General features: G+C 24.4%; 4 protein-coding genes across 4 annotated transcripts, besides 2 other annotated features; all 4 read right to left on the reverse strand.

Moving 5' to 3' along the window:
- Positions 1-15: 15 nt before the first annotated feature.
- Positions 16-645, reverse strand: PVX_005565 (hypothetical protein; the record flags this gene model as incomplete). Its single annotated transcript, XM_001612561.1, has 1 exon — positions 16-645. One exon carries the CDS (start codon positions 643-645, stop codon positions 16-18), a length of 630 nt encoding a protein of 209 aa, XP_001612611.1.
- Positions 646-4,275: 3,630 nt separating this feature from the next.
- Positions 4,276-4,318: a microsatellite.
- Positions 4,319-6,314: 1,996 nt separating this feature from the next.
- Positions 6,315-7,535, reverse strand: PVX_005570 (hypothetical protein; the record flags this gene model as incomplete). The annotated part of the gene is made up of 1 exon (XM_001612562.1): positions 6,315-7,535. One exon carries the CDS (start codon positions 7,533-7,535, stop codon positions 6,315-6,317), a length of 1,221 nt encoding a protein of 406 aa, XP_001612612.1.
- Positions 7,536-9,902: 2,367 nt separating this feature from the next.
- Positions 9,903-9,930: a microsatellite.
- Positions 9,931-10,025: 95 nt separating this feature from the next.
- Positions 10,026-10,442, reverse strand: PVX_005575 (hypothetical protein; the record flags this gene model as incomplete). The annotated part of the gene is made up of 1 exon (XM_001612563.1): positions 10,026-10,442. The coding sequence occupies one exon, from the start codon at positions 10,440-10,442 to the stop codon at positions 10,026-10,028; it is 417 nt and encodes a 138-aa protein (XP_001612613.1).
- A 2,932-nt stretch (positions 10,443-13,374) lies between these two features.
- Positions 13,375-14,565, reverse strand: PVX_005580 (variable surface protein Vir4, putative; the record flags this gene model as incomplete). Its single annotated transcript, XM_001612564.1, has 3 exons — positions 13,375-13,428; positions 13,562-14,385; positions 14,550-14,565. 3 exons carry the CDS (start codon positions 14,563-14,565, stop codon positions 13,375-13,377), a joined length of 894 nt encoding a protein of 297 aa, XP_001612614.1.
- Positions 14,566-16,290: the final 1,725 nt, after the last annotated feature.

Below are 16,290 nucleotides of genomic sequence, written 5' to 3' on the forward strand. Positions count from 1 at the left end.
TAAAGTCTTGTATTTCTATGATTTTTGGTAATATAAATTCTGGTAATGATGGACATATTTTTCCAGTAGTACATTTTTCATTTTTGGTCTATCATTTTCATAAAAGTTTTTAAAATCGTTTAATGCGTTACAGAATTTGCTTCCTCCTCCGCTAAAACATTTTTCCAAGGCTTCATTATATTTATCTTTGAGTTCCTTAACGAATGTTTTGTAAAAATTACCTTGTTCATGTTTTAAATCCAAATAATGTTTATATAAATTATATAACATACTCATATTTTTAATAGTACTGATTTCCATTTCATAAATTTTGTCATTTAATTCATTTGTGGCTCCAAATGTATATAAGTTTATATTAATGTGCCTGTAAAAGACATCCTTTACGTAGTCATATCTTGCTAATGAAATTAAATTACGATTTAACCAATAATTCAAGAATTTATAATATTTACTTTTCACAGTTGAATTTTTACCACTATATTCTTTTTTTGAATACAAAAAAATTTTTACAAATTCTTTACAAATTTTTATCATATGAACGTTGCTATCAGTGTCATGGGCTATATTATCGCAAAATTCTGCTTTCTTTTCTTCCTTTTCGTTTTTTTGTTTAATTTGGGTTTCGAGGGTTAAATAACTATCCATTTCTTCGAAAAAATCGTACTAAAAGACAAAGGTTAGTTATACAAATATATCGAAATACACATTTTAAAAAAATACTTATATATCTTCAGTGAATTATAATATACAAATGAAAAGCCATAAATATATATTTTAATATAAAATAAAATATGTGTATACATCTTGATTCCTTTTAGGTGCCATTATAGTATAAGTTATAGCGTTAATTCTAATTAATAAAATTGGTTAACATATGTAATTATATGACAAACTTAATAAAATATAATATAGTAATGTATTATGTATTTTTTTTATTAATTTAAAATAAAAACAGATATTGAAATGTTAGTCTTTTTTAATCATGATTACACAATACTATGCTTAAATAGAGTAGTTAATAATATATAGAATAAGCATATTAAATTATGATAAAAACTAGGTGATATTTAAATCTGTAACATTTAAGGAAATGATATATTTTGCACTAATGAGTCATATAACAAAACTTTGATAAAAATGCCTAGGGTTTATTTGTCTTATCGTATCACATAACATAATATAATATTTGGAATTATAATATTTAGGGAATACAATTTATGCTGTAATTCTTATTTAAAATATTAATTTTTAAATATTGTCAATAAATAAAACTAAAAAAAGTTAGATGTTTTTTACTAGTTGGTAATTATTTGTTTATACACATTAAAAATATCAGGTTGCAATTAGTTTATAACTTTTCTATGAATATTAATCACCATATATATTTTTATATCATGTTTATGTTTAAATTAGATTATAAAACAAAAAAAACATAAACATGTTATAATTTCCATTTAAGAAAAAATAAATATGGCAAATATATGCATTTTTCTTACATAACTTATATTTATCATTAGAAAAAATCATTTTCAATAGCACTAGCAACACAAGATTTGTATATGATTTACATAAAATTTCCCGTAAGTTCCTAATAATTATTTGCGCTAGATTATATTTTTTATGTTTTTCTTTACAAAAATTCATATTGTAAAGTTTAAGTTTTATTATTTTTTGGAAATTAAGTAAGAGAAAAAAAAATTTATAAAATTTACGGAACTAAATTATTTTTAGAAAGATCAAAAATAAATTATGCTTAAATAATAATAAGGAAAAATAATGTATATTTATTTATTTTTTTTTTGTGTGTGTGTGTTCCTCTTTTTACTTATAATATCAATAAATATTTAGTTACATATAAATAATAAAAATGAATAAATAAGCTCTATTATATTAATATAAATTTATAGGAATATAATTATATTATTTTAAGAAAATAAAAATACATGTAATCGGATATTATTACATTTTATAATTTTAAATAAAAAAGTTGCAATTAATATATAGTTCTAGCTCGTTAAAATAGTTCATATATTATGATAATTGTGTAAAAAATTAAGAAAACTGTTGGTTGTATGTTCTAGGTCATTTATGTAAAAAACAATAGCAAATAACTTATTATATATTTTTTCTAAAACTTTTTCAATTGTTATTAATACAGTTAATTAAATATAAGATATATTTAGAAAATTATACAGCATATAATATGATACCAATTTTGGTTATTCTTAATGCATACACATGTTAATATGATTTGTTAAAATAAAAATTATAGACATTAAGGAATTTTTTTTCAATTTTATTTTAAACTTATTAACAGTTCATCTTATATTAAAAGAGTAATTAATTGATTCGGATAAAAAAGAAATTAAACTTTTTCTAAGTAAAAGAATTTTATGTAGTTCTGAATAGTAATTATATTATAATAAAAATAAAAACGAATATTTACGAAAAAGTCGAAGAGGTAAGAAATAAACTTATTAAATTATATATGCTTCTTAAAACAAGTCTATTATGTAGTATTATAATATGTAATATTCAGAAGAATAAAAAGTGGAACAAGTTTTCAAAATAACTACACCTTTTTACGTTATCCAATTTTTAACTAAATGTACTTATTTATAATTATGCTGTGTTTTTCAAAATATATTTTACAAAATTAGGATGGAATTATTTATAATGCTACAAAAATCGTTTTATTGATAACTATGAATTATGTAATATCGATAACAATCCTGTTTTTAATTTATAGCCCTTTATTTAGGTATTATTAATAGGGATTGTTTTTTTTTAAACATAACTTTTCATCATTTTCTTTATCTTATTTAACACTGCAATAGTACATGATGCACCAGAAGTAGTATGCCATTACATAAAACAAAATAAAAAATAGAAACTGTATAAAATCTTTAGAGTTAATCTTTTTTAAATGGAATAATTTATAAACGATAATCTACAAAATTAAAATATAAGACAAGATTTTTAATTTGAGATATAGTAATAAAAAGCACAATAATATCACTATAATAACATTTATCATTTTGTCAATAATAATGCATCTATTATTTTAATAACTTGAGTTTTTGATAACTGTATTAATTTTACCCATAAACAAAAACAATACGACGTCCTTAACTTATAATAAAACCCTTTATTTCATGCCCTTTTATATGGTCATGTGCACATTAGTCTCATGTGGTATAATATAATTTCATAATGGTTTTTCTTCATTCTTGTTATTTCCTATTATAAACATAAAAGTAATAAATGATTAATACAGGATTACACATAACCTTTAATAATGTATATTTTTTCAAAATTTTGAAGTAGGACTATCATAACAGGTCCTAAAAATATGAACCTAGATAAAATGTTGAAATCACGAATCGATCGATTAATATTAGCTGAATGAATTGCAGAAAATTTTATGAAAGTAGAATTATCAAAAGAAACTGTAGAAGGTAATAAACAAGTAATATAATTAACAGAAAATGATATACTCAAAAAAAAAAAGGTCTAAGTTTTCTGAGGGAGGATGCATTACCATTATGAAGGATATATTCAATGAAATAGATTACAATTTTGAATATTTTTTATCAAATGGAAACATTTATTTCGGCAATTTTGTAACAAGTATTCCTAGATTTTTAAGAATTAAAAACATGTTTTGAGATCTGTAAAGTATACTAAATGTACAATATATGTTATACTGGCAGTTGGAACAGTACTGAACGCCGGTTTGCTAAGTAATATGTTACTTCAGCTTACTCAATAACAGGCAATAGATTAAAAAAAAAAGCAAAAAAATGTGGACAACAGAATGAAGAAGAAAAGAAAAAAGGAAAGAATTAATATTTAACGCTTAATTATTCGTATAAATTTACAATATAGTAATTAATTATGATAATATGTTTTACATATAATTATTATATAAAATTGTGTATATAGGAGAATCCTTTTAAAAAGTAAATATAATTATGCAAGATTATCTTGCAAGTGTAATAAATTTTAGATAAAAATAAAAATTTCTTTATTATAAATAAGTGATATGTACTATACATATTGGTGTTCAATATAGAAATTTCGTCATGTTCCCTCTCAACTAAATCTTAAGAATAGAAAAAATGTTCTGTCTTTGGAGCATTTAATTTAGCGTTTGTTTTTTGAAGATTAGCTTTATATATTGTTTTATGTGTTAGAAAATTTTTATTCATTTTGCTATTTCTAATTATTTCAATTTTTTGATGTTCTTTTAAATTAAATATTATGAAAAAGTGATTTTTTTTTTTCATGTCTTTTTTGTTTTATTTTTTTTTTTTTTGTTACTGTAATGCGCGTATTTTACATTAAATATATTTTTTTTATTGTAAACGAATTAAATTGAACGCGTTCATTGTTTTTTGTATGTATTTAATTGATAACAAAGACTTTTTAAAAATGTATATAATATCATTTCTGGAAAAAATATGTTGCAATATTTTTGGCCATAATCAAAAAAATGAAAATACTTTATTGTTTAACGAGGTTATGACTAAAATGTGAAACAAAATAATGTACTTTTATTACGTTTTCGTGTCTTTGCGATGTATTTTATTCATTCGCATAATGGATATTCTGAATTTATCTTGTTACCAAAAGATACTTGCATTATATATGTTAATTGTAACGTTTATTCACTTTGGATAAAATTGATAATGTCTAAAGTTACATTATCATTAACGAGAAATACTGTTTAGCATAATACGAAATATTGTTCAGGAAAAATAAATATTAAGGTTATATGGATAATGAGAGTAAATTATCTCAATTTTATACATTTAATTAAAATTAGAAGTGTCCTTTAGATGTATAAAAATATTATGCCAATTTGAAGTGCAAAATAATAAGCTACATTATTTTACATGTTATATTTCACAATATAATATCAAAAGAAATAACTTAAAAAAATTAATTAACAGTGTTGAAGGAAATAATAAAGCACATAATATATATACATATGTAACAATGTATATATATAGGTACAGCTATAATTGTGTGTCATAATAATGCCTCACTATCTGCATTATTTTTGAAGCCATATTTACTACACATTTTGTACAAACTAAGGTAATATATATAGGTTTAATATATCTGTTTAATGATCAACTAATTATTGTGATATAGAATACCACACCGCATCATAAATATGCCCTTAAACAGGTACTGTAAAAGTGTACTATAAGTTATCACACATAAAAATGGTGATATAGGATAAACGTAAAAAAGGGGAAAATAAATCATCGTGTGTTTAAGAATATTCACACATTGTCTTGTTTATTTTCAGAAAAGTATTTACAATTTTAGGAAGACATTTCTGATTAATTTAAACTATGTTTTATACACAAAATTTAAACTTAAAATTTTTATCTGCTATTATAATTTCTGTTCTTCTACGTTTCAACGTCCCACTACCTTAATGCGTCTTCTGCTACCAATGCATAGTGATGAAAATAATGATTTTAATTATCCTTGAATATTATTTATATTATGTGATCTAGTGTTATCTTTTTTTTTTTCTATAAAATTAACGATATTTTTATTGCCATTTATGTAGTTATTATTGTTATTTTTTTCTCGTGCATTTTTATACAAACATCACCAGAAGAAGTAGCATTCAAATCCGATATATGATTTCTTTACTTGCACGTAAATTTTTCCTACATTTGATTCGYTTTTCCGGTTTAAAATAATAAATGTTATGCAATTTTCCTTTTAATTGCATTTTGCTGTTCCACGTTTATTTGTATTAATATGTCTTTTTAGTTTTCAAAGSAKTYATCATATATAGTTATAAATGTGTGTATGGCAAATATATATTTTTTTCTTCTTCAAGTGAACCCTTTAATAATGTTTTTTGGAATTCTGTTTCCAGATCATTTAGGTTTTCTTTCGGTTTCTTTTGAAATTTTCTCCTCAAGGGTGTATACTGCAGCATAGAAATAAATCATTACATGAAATTGCATATTCATCAATATGAACAATTATAGAAATATTAAACATTTTTATTATAAAATATTTGTTTTACCTTTATAAGATTCATAGCTAAGGTTATAATAGCCATGATTATTATAATGATTATGAAGTACATTTTTACAGACATTTCTTCAGCCTCAGGGACAATTTCAGGTAGTTCTATTTCACTTAACATGATATTCTCTCCATTTTGAGCTGCACATATAATTAAAATATAAATTTTATTCTATATGATTGTATATAATGAGCATTACATGCAGTATTATAGTTACAATGAATAATATAAAAAGGTACAAATTTGTATTTTAGAACATACAGGGCTCAGGAGGTTCAATTTTATGGGGCAATTGTTTTTCGGAATAATGATATAATGTAGAAGATCCTTCAATTTCTGGAACACCATTAATATGAGATGACACAGATGGCACAAATGGCACAGATGGCACAAATGGCACAGATGACACAAATGGTTCAGATGACACAAATGGATCAGATGATTCAGATGATTCAGATGATTCAGATGGATCAGATATTTTAGACGATGTAGACACGTCAGATAATTTAAATGCTGCAGGAACCTCAGATATTTCACGAGCCTTTGATAATTCTTTATCATGAACAGTCTGAGTAACCTTAGGTGGAGATACTTGTACAATATTATACGTATTATCTGTACACGATGAGTCCTTTAATGTAACGGTATGAGTATCATCATACTCATTATAACCTAAAATGTCCCCATAATAAAGGATATTACCCAAACCATATCTTTGGGAGGTATAATTTAAATCTGATTTATCATTAATAATATATTGTGAGTTATCTGCTGGAAAAGTATGAATTCCTTTGGTAACGAAATATTGTGAGTTTGCCACATCATTTGGAGCAGACTCTGTTGGAACACATTTATTACAATAATTAGTATTATCCTCAAATAATGAAGAATTAGATGTATTACAATCATACAAAAGTTTTATTTTTGGATTGGGTCCTGAAAAATACTCATTAATTATAGGTTGTTTTGATCTAAAGTGGTTTTGCTTTTCACGTAGCCATAATTTATATCCTAATTGTTTTGTATTGCAATTTTTCGTTTTGTTACATTTTGTTTTTTCTTGACATTCGATTCCTAGTTTTTTTAAATGCGATTTATAACTTTCCTTTTCTTCACAAAATTTATTTAATTCACCTATTAAGTTAATACGATCATCATCTTCATTTCTCCAGTGTCTAGGACAACCTCCGTAGTTAGTAACTTCTGATAATAATGAATGAATGGCGGTATCAAAATTTAAGTGACTTTGTACAAATTCACCTTCATAACATTTTATACATTCTTTTCTATGCTTATCTAAATTGTTACCTAAATCTTTACACTTATGAACAAATTTAGATAAATCATCTGTTTTTTTTAATTCTTCAATTTTATTATTAACACTACTTACAAGTTCTTCAAAATTGTATCTATAATCATATTCATCAAGGATTATACCCTTTTTTCGCTCTATAAAATTAAGTTCAACCATTTTTTAATAAATATATTTTTTATATCTCTTCTTCCTTCGTTTCTTTCTAAATAAGAATTCTCTGTCTATAATTAGTCGCATTTGAACAGAAAATCCAATTTATTGGTAGGCATTAAATTATTACAGGTAGGCAACCTTAAATGGCGCTTAATAAAACATACAAATGTATAAGCTTTAATTTTTAAATAAGGTGTTTATAAAGTGTGCTACTTGAAATAATAAATTTTGGAGTTATACAATTATTTATAATAGTATTGGTATTATAATCAAATTAATTGCTATTTTCCAAATAGAGGTGCTATATTTTTTTTTATCTTCAGTAGGTATATTATAATTTCTGATTTATCTCAATCTGTTCTTGAAAATAAATCATAGCAAAATGTAAATGTTCAAGTGAAATTCTTATCGCCTTTTGAACAGAAGCAACATCAATACGTTTAAAGTGTTATACACAAATAGTAATAACATATAAAATAGAATGCTTTGGTATAGTTTTGATGAATGCATAAATAATATGCATAAGCCCTTTCTTGTAAAAGGTTCACACATAAATATATGTTCATGTCGTTTATTTAGCTATCTAGTTCTTTCTCTTTTGCAATTCCTTCAGTAGAGCATTATCTGTAAATGTTTTTATTAGTACTAATTCGTACAGCTTTAACTCCAAAAAAATAATTCCTTTTATATTTAACTATCCTTATCATTGTAATTAAACTGTTGCTATGTTTAAGCTATTTTGGGGTAGGCCTGAAAATAAAAATAATTGGTTCATGTATTCTGCTACCAAAGCTTTACGCCTATGCTATATACACATTAATTAAAATATCTGATAAATATTTTTTCATTTTTTTACGTGGAAAATCACTATTTAAGTTGTTTATATATATAAATATTCCACTGAATTACCTGAAATAACTTTTTTTCTCACATAGATTGTTACGTCTTTATTAGTGTTGACCCACTTGATAATTTATACCACAATTAAATTTACTGAGAATATACTATACCTATTAGCGAGTAAATACAACTAAAAACAATAATTATTTTATTAACTAAATAATAAAAACAAATATGTGAATTAGTAATACCAATAAAAATTAGTAATTTGCATTGTCATAAACCCAAAAAAAATAAAATATATGGGGGTTTTMCAATGRTCCAAAAGGGAAAAAAAAAAAAAAAAAATGRATTCWTAAGRWTCTTAGAAAAWATAGCTTTACGCGGTTCTACAAAATAAATTATTATATGTTAAAATTTATTACAMAAAAAAAAAWYAATTTTTWWKRWTTATTCATTTTCCAGAATTTGTATTAAATATTTATTTCCATGTTGATCATTTAAATGAATAATTTTTTTATATGGCTATATAGTGGTTGCTATAGTAAAAAAATATTTTATTATGCAAATTATATGCTGAAAAAATATTAATTTATTTTACAATTTTACACTACGAATTTTTAAGATGAGTTGCATGCACGTTTTCTGTGTTTCTAATAAATTATAATTTACATTAATAATATAATGCAAGTTTACATTTCCGATTATTGGGTATTTATTTTAAAAAGAGCTAATACGAGATATGTAATTGTAGAAAAAAAACAAAATTGATATATAGAATACATTTGAAAAGAATTCTTTTCTATAATGATTTTCTTTTATTCAATTTTTTTAGCAGTCCATTTTGATAAAATATTATAAATTGTATTAGTTTCTAATAGGCATTTTTTTTAGGACACAATTTTCTGTTCAAATACATGGATTTTTTTTGCTTACTCTAGTAATACATGCTGATTTAGAACAACAATGAACACTGGTTTAATGAGAACAATTTATGAAATTCATGTACATCATGCATTCAATATTTTTGTATTTGTGTGAGATGCATAAAGGATTAACTGCACATAAAATGAACATAGTTTTGTGCATAAAAATGTGGAAAAGAATGTGAATGACTTGAAATGTTTGAATTTACGAAGAACAGGTTTTAAAAAAAAGATTTTGTAAATTTATAGTGCAAATTTTTATTTGATTTGTAATTATAGAAGTAACTCTTTTATTAAGCGAAGTACATCTCGTGGGTACCTATTTGATTTTATTAAATACAATTATTAAGTGAACAATCTTTGTCATTATCGTGGTCCAGTTGTTGCAAATTAGCTGAAATTTTGTAAAAATATAATGTACTAGGTCTCACTCTGGATGATAGGCTATATTTATTCGCTCGTTTCCAGAATTTACATTAGCTAATTCTTCGTAAAAATCCGGAAAAGTTTCTTCCAATGTTTCATTAAAATTATGAATGCTTATATTTTTACTTCTGCCTCGTCCCCTTAACATGGGTCCAAGTGGAGTAAACTGGTGTAAAAAATATATATATATATATATAATATATATAATGTGTAATTATATTATGAATATTTATTGTGAATTACGGTATATTATTAATAGTAAATTAAAATGTTCATGTGATTAAAACGAATTTTTTTTAACTCAATAAAAAAACATGGATGCCGCAGATACTCCCGCTACAGAAAGAATGGATGGCATAGCATAAGGGGATGAATTCTTCAATTTGTTAATACCATAATCCCACTGGAGTTTCAAATAAGAAAACGGGTTGTGTGTTAATTCGTAATTTAGTAGTTCTGTTTTGATGTTATAGACTGCTTCTAGAAAGCTCACTCCAGATAAAGTTTCTTCAGAGTCTTCTTCAGAGTCTTCTTCGGTAAACTTAAGGTTGTTGTTTATCAATTTAGTGAGGATATTGTTTGTGTTACATTTGTTATCTTTTCCATAAATTGCGGAAAAATCATTTTTCTGTGCATATGGCAAAATTTTTAAAATATATCTTCCTAATGGACGCCTAGTTTCAAAATATTCTTTGTATTTTGTGCATTCAGGATCCATTCATTTTACTTCTCATATCAATACGACGATAATCTTCTGAGGTATTCATAAAATTGCTTTTTTACATCGTATTCTTTATCTGTAACAATATTAAAATCAATTTTGCATGCATTTTCCTTTGAGTAAAAATTAACAATATTCTTTTGTGTCATCATAAAGGTAAGATAGTTAAAGGCAGTTCTATGATCATTCTTAAATATTTCTTGTAGTTTATTAAGTACCCAATAATTAAACAATTTACAGCGATTACAAGAAGAAAGTTTTTTTTTTGGAGGCATTTCATCATCAGTTTCTATATATTCCAAAGCCATAGAGCAAATTCTGAGAAGTGTATCATTATTTTTGTGTTCATAAGTAGATTTCGCTGATGTACATTCCCTATTTATATCTATGGAAGATAACTTTTTATTCCATGCATCATACAATTCTTTTGAGGGTAAGTCTTGTTTGCATATATTCTGAAAACCATAATTAAAAAGTAAAATACTTAATTACATAAATATATATTTTGAAGAAAAATTATTATTATGCAATCAAATGCTTAAAATGTTGATATAAATAAGTATATGTGATAATTACCAAACCGAAAAAAGACATTTTCTTAATTGTTCTGTGTGTACTTAGATTTAGGGGTATTTAAAATAGTTAATATTAGGAAGTAGTTCTTAATGTGAAATAACTATATGTGAGAGCTTTCCGTTTCTTGTTTATATTCTTTGTGTACGAAATGCATAATGGTACATTTTAATTTATTGATAACGATTTTTTAACAATTTTCTATTAAACTGAATAATCCACAGGTAATGTGTAACGGAAGGGTGTTATAAAAAGCGCATATTATATAAGATAAGATAAATATTTGAAAGTAAACTTCAAAAATACTATGTGTGATAACTTTTTGTTGTGCTCATAAAATTAATTTAATGTATATGTACTTAAGCAAGCATAGTTTTATATAATATTTATAATTTGTTGTGTTAAACTGAGGGAGTTACAATTTTTTCATACATACCATAAACGAACAGATTGAAGTAAATAATATACATGAGCTATGAACATTAATAATTTTTAAATGTGTAAAAATGTCAAAAAAAGGTAAGAAAAAGTTGAGTTTATTTAAATGGGAAATGTAATTAAATTTGTGTGTATCATATTTGCGACTGATAAGGATACAGATTTTTTCAAAAAATGTGTACATTTTTTAAAATTTCTATTAATTTTTTTATTATTACAATATTATCATTTTTGATTTATTTGTAAATTTTTAAGAAAAATGCTGGAATAAATATTTTTACAAAGAAAAATGCTTTGTCAATAGGTTTCATAAATATTTTTGTTTGTAATACGTAAAGAAAWTTATTTTGTGTGCACATTTTTGACGGATCAAAGTAAAATAATTTAAAGCTATTGTAATTACACAAAAAGTGCATTAGAGTAGTATACGTGATGATTTTCCCTAATAATTATCATTCGGTTTGCATTAACAACTAGTGTTGTGCTGATTATATAATGATAAAAACCGAAGTAGTTAATATAATAAAAAAATATTAATAAAATTTCTGAGATAAAAAAAAATAATTTTCTTCGTGGAGTCTCTATTATGCATCATTATAGTAATAAAATATTTCCCTGCATGTAAAGCAGGAGAAATTGAAAGGATTTTAACACAGGACCGTTCGAGCCAGTTTCGAATACATTAAAATTTTCTTACTAAAAAACAGATTTGACCAAAAAGTGTAAATATATGATAGGTCAACTATTAAATAATGGAAGTTTGGAAACAATTGAAATGCAATATGCATATTATTTAGCGGCATTAGGTACAATGCTATATAAGGAATGGACTATTACTTATGGAAGTATGATAAAGAAATATGTGAACTTATCCGGAAATTGAGAAATATAGTACGAAACATTTTTACGGTATTTATTTATCACTTGTAATGTTAGATATACGCTAATTATTAAAGAGAGTTACTCCTTGTATGTGATGGAATTCTATTCACATTTAAATCTTAAACAGTTAAAAACGCTTTGGGATTGTTTTTAAAAAATATCTAAGAGTGAATGGAAAAGCGTAGGTGAATAACTCCTAGAAAACACAAATCATAAAATAAAAAATGAAAAAAAAATGGGTATTTAAACTCACATTTGGGAAACTTGAGGTACAAAACTACCACCTGAATCATTTTTATTGCTTGTCTAATTAATTATTTTAGACTAAGTAATGAACGAAAAAATATATGAAATTATGTAAAGTGTACTACGTTATAAAATCAAGATTAATTGTACACTACATTTGTAATCACTAAAAAGTGGAAAAAACATAAGTATAAATTAAAAATATACATATACAATTAGAAATTTTTTTAACAGGTAACTCAATTGTTCAACAAAACAACCTTATTGTATACGTCGTTCCCTAAGTTACGTCGCATAAAAAACAGGAAAAAAGTGCATAAAATGTTTCCATATTCAACATGTAAAATGAAGAAAATATAAATAATCATTAAAAGTAAGTGGAAGTTTTAAAAGCCCATTTATTTGGTTCACTGCTTAACAATTTAAGTTGCAAAATTGGCGCTTACAACATATCTATTATGTTAACATCATTTTTTTTTTGCAATTATATAATAATCATAATGTTTTAATTTTTTTTTAATAATATTTATAAAAACATTTTTGTAATATCATAAGTAATGCAATTAATATTTGCATTTTACTCGTTGCTGCTTTCACATATCAACATAACTGTTTGTGCATTCAAATTTTGCATGTTCACATTATTAATCATAATTCAATTGACATTACAGACTGTTTTTAAATAAAAAATATTACGTAGGATGGTATCCTATATACCGTTCTCCCATGTTCTCATAATATGGGTTATGTGAATCGGACGTGTAGTCAAATAATACATTTTCACCTCCATTTAGATTACTTCTAAGCATAGTTTTGTTTCCAAAGTTGGCGCGTAAACGGTTTCCTAAGGGAGTAAACTTGTATATAAAGGAATAATATAAAATAAATGTAACATATTCATTTCTTATTTATGGGTATGCAGTGCAACGAATAAAGCTTCTATACATTTGGTACGTATGAATGAAACTTGTAGTTACTCTATATATAGCTCCAGAAGCCATAGAAGTTACAACAACTCCAAGTAGTACATCACCCAATTTTGTTGCAGTTTGGGATTTCCCCTGCGCAATGTCTGCAGGATCAGATGAATAGTCTTCACTGGATGACCCCTCAGAATGATTTTCTCGATCTTGCATTGTGACTTTTTTCACATGTAAAGCATGTGCAATAGCATCCTCTTCCATTTCTTTCTTCATAACATCATGACATGGAAAGTTTTTTAATACATGTATTGGATCGTATTTCTCACATTCATTATAAAATTCTGGGCATTTATAATTTGGAGTAGTACATTGTGTCTTAAAATATGTATATAGTGGAGCGTTACTATCAACGTACGTATAATATTCTTTGCACATATTATCATAGAATGAAAGAGCTTTTTTTATTGTTTCATAATTTACACAGTAATCATACAATTGCTTTCTTTTTTCCCAGTCGACGTGATTGACAATATTATCATCAGGTTTACATTTGTTATGACTAAACTTTTTTGATTGATCAGAAATAATAGTATTCCATATATATACCAGTTTTCCCCAAGCAGGGAAAAACTTAGGACTATTTCGAGAACCATAAATAGTAACTAATCTATTGTATACCCAATAATTCAAAAGAATGCAATCATTGTATGCAAAACCTTCTTTATCTGGTGGCTGATATTTTGTTTTTAAATATTTTACAAGACTTTTACAAACATTATTAACTTTATTACCTTTCTCCAAAGAAATTACTGAAGCACAGTCCTTAGAGTACAAATCTAAATCCTCTTTATCATCATACAAATTATCATAAAATTTTTCTGAGTGTAATTGGCTTGAAAGGGTTTCAGACAACCTCTAAATAAAAGTAAAAATATAGGACAAATTAAATATGTGCATTGAAGAAAATTAGTCATAACACATTATGTAACGTGGATCTAGTTAAATATAATAATAATAGATGTTAAAAAAAAATGAATATTACTGTGAATGTTTTCCATTGTTCATTACTAAAATTCAGCATTATAGAAAATACATTCAATTATGATGCTTTCCAGATATATAGTATCCACAAATAAAAATATATGCTCTAGTTTTGACAATTTTGCATATAGAATATGTTAAATAAATCTGTACATTTATAACTCGCAATATTTTGCTTAGTGCCCAGATAGTGAGAATAACGTATATTTTATATATATCATTTGAAAGTTCAAATGAAATTGTGTAACTAAAATAATTTTAGAAATGTAAAATGAAGTGCAATTATTATAAAAATACTACCGTCTATTTGAGTTAAAGCGCACCTTGCTATAATATGTATATGCATAAATTGATTTGGGATAATTTATAAAAACATCCCAAAATTAATGTATATAAATAAATTTATGTGGATTATAAGGTTTAAATGAATAAAATAGTAGAGAAATAATATAAAAAGGAAAATCGTGGATACTTTAAATGTGGACTATATATTTATTTTGTGTATATATATAAGGTAATAAAAATACAGACAATTTCTACAACAAATAATATGCTTACGTTAAAGTAACACATTTAGTTGTTTACATAGTAGCAAGTTATATTGCATAATTATTTTAAAAATACTATTTGAAAAAAAAGAATAATGACATAAATATATTCATTAATGGCATAACACGATCACAGCATATGTATACTTTTTTTATAACACATTTAACACTATTTATAATTTTATAAAAATGTTAACATATAAAAGAGCTAAAAGAATTAATGAATTTATAATAAGGATGGTGGGTTTTATTTATACGGAATATAATATTGAATCCATTATACATTGAATTAACAATGAATGTTATTTTAATATTTTACACGACCTATTAGGAATTTTAAAATATTGAAATTTTCCATTTGCTACATTTTTTTTATAAGTTTTTTTTTAATTTTTTGCATTGCTTGTGCATTTATTTTTTGGGCTTATGAACTGTTAATTTGAAGAATATTTTCTTTTAAATTTCGTTTTATTTATTTTTCTTTGTTCATTATTTGTAATTAAACATTAATAAAATGAAGCTTGCTTATATCGAAAAGGCTTTAGTTTTATTTTCCAATATCATGGCAAAAATGTGTTATGTAAAGTTTAAAACTTCTATGAATACATATTTAAAAAAAACAGTCATATAAATATGTCTATATAATAGTAAAAAAAACATAAATATACACTTATGTTTGCTCGTTTTTTGTAATAACCGAATAGAATAAGGTGCTTAAATGAGAAATAAAAAAATCATTTTTTGAATCAACTTTAAGTTCATTTTAGTGCCCTGCGTTTCTACACCATTAAGAAAAATTACATTCTGTTTTACATACGTATTTATGACGGGCGCAATAAATTTCATTATACGTTGTTGAACACATTCAATTTTTAAAACAGGGTATGAATATATTTAAAAGGAAGTATATTTTTAGCTTGTAAGCTTAAAAAACACAATTATTTTGTATGCCCTCAATTATAATGTATTATAAAGAGGATAGCGATTTCATCTTTGTCCTTTTCTTAGTTGTTTTAAATAAATGTTTTTACCTCTTTTATGTATTTTCTTAAAAGATATAAATGATACATATAAAATAATACCATAACCCACAAAGATAGAATAATTGCACTATATGATTCTTTTTTTTATTACTTATAATATATGTGTGATTATAGGAAGTACATAATTAGGTGTATATCATTTAGACTATAG

This window comes from Plasmodium vivax, genomic scaffold, assembly GCF_000002415.2.
Source record: "Plasmodium vivax scf_6808 genomic scaffold, whole genome shotgun sequence".
NCBI lineage: Eukaryota > Apicomplexa > Aconoidasida > Haemosporida > Plasmodiidae > Plasmodium > Plasmodium vivax.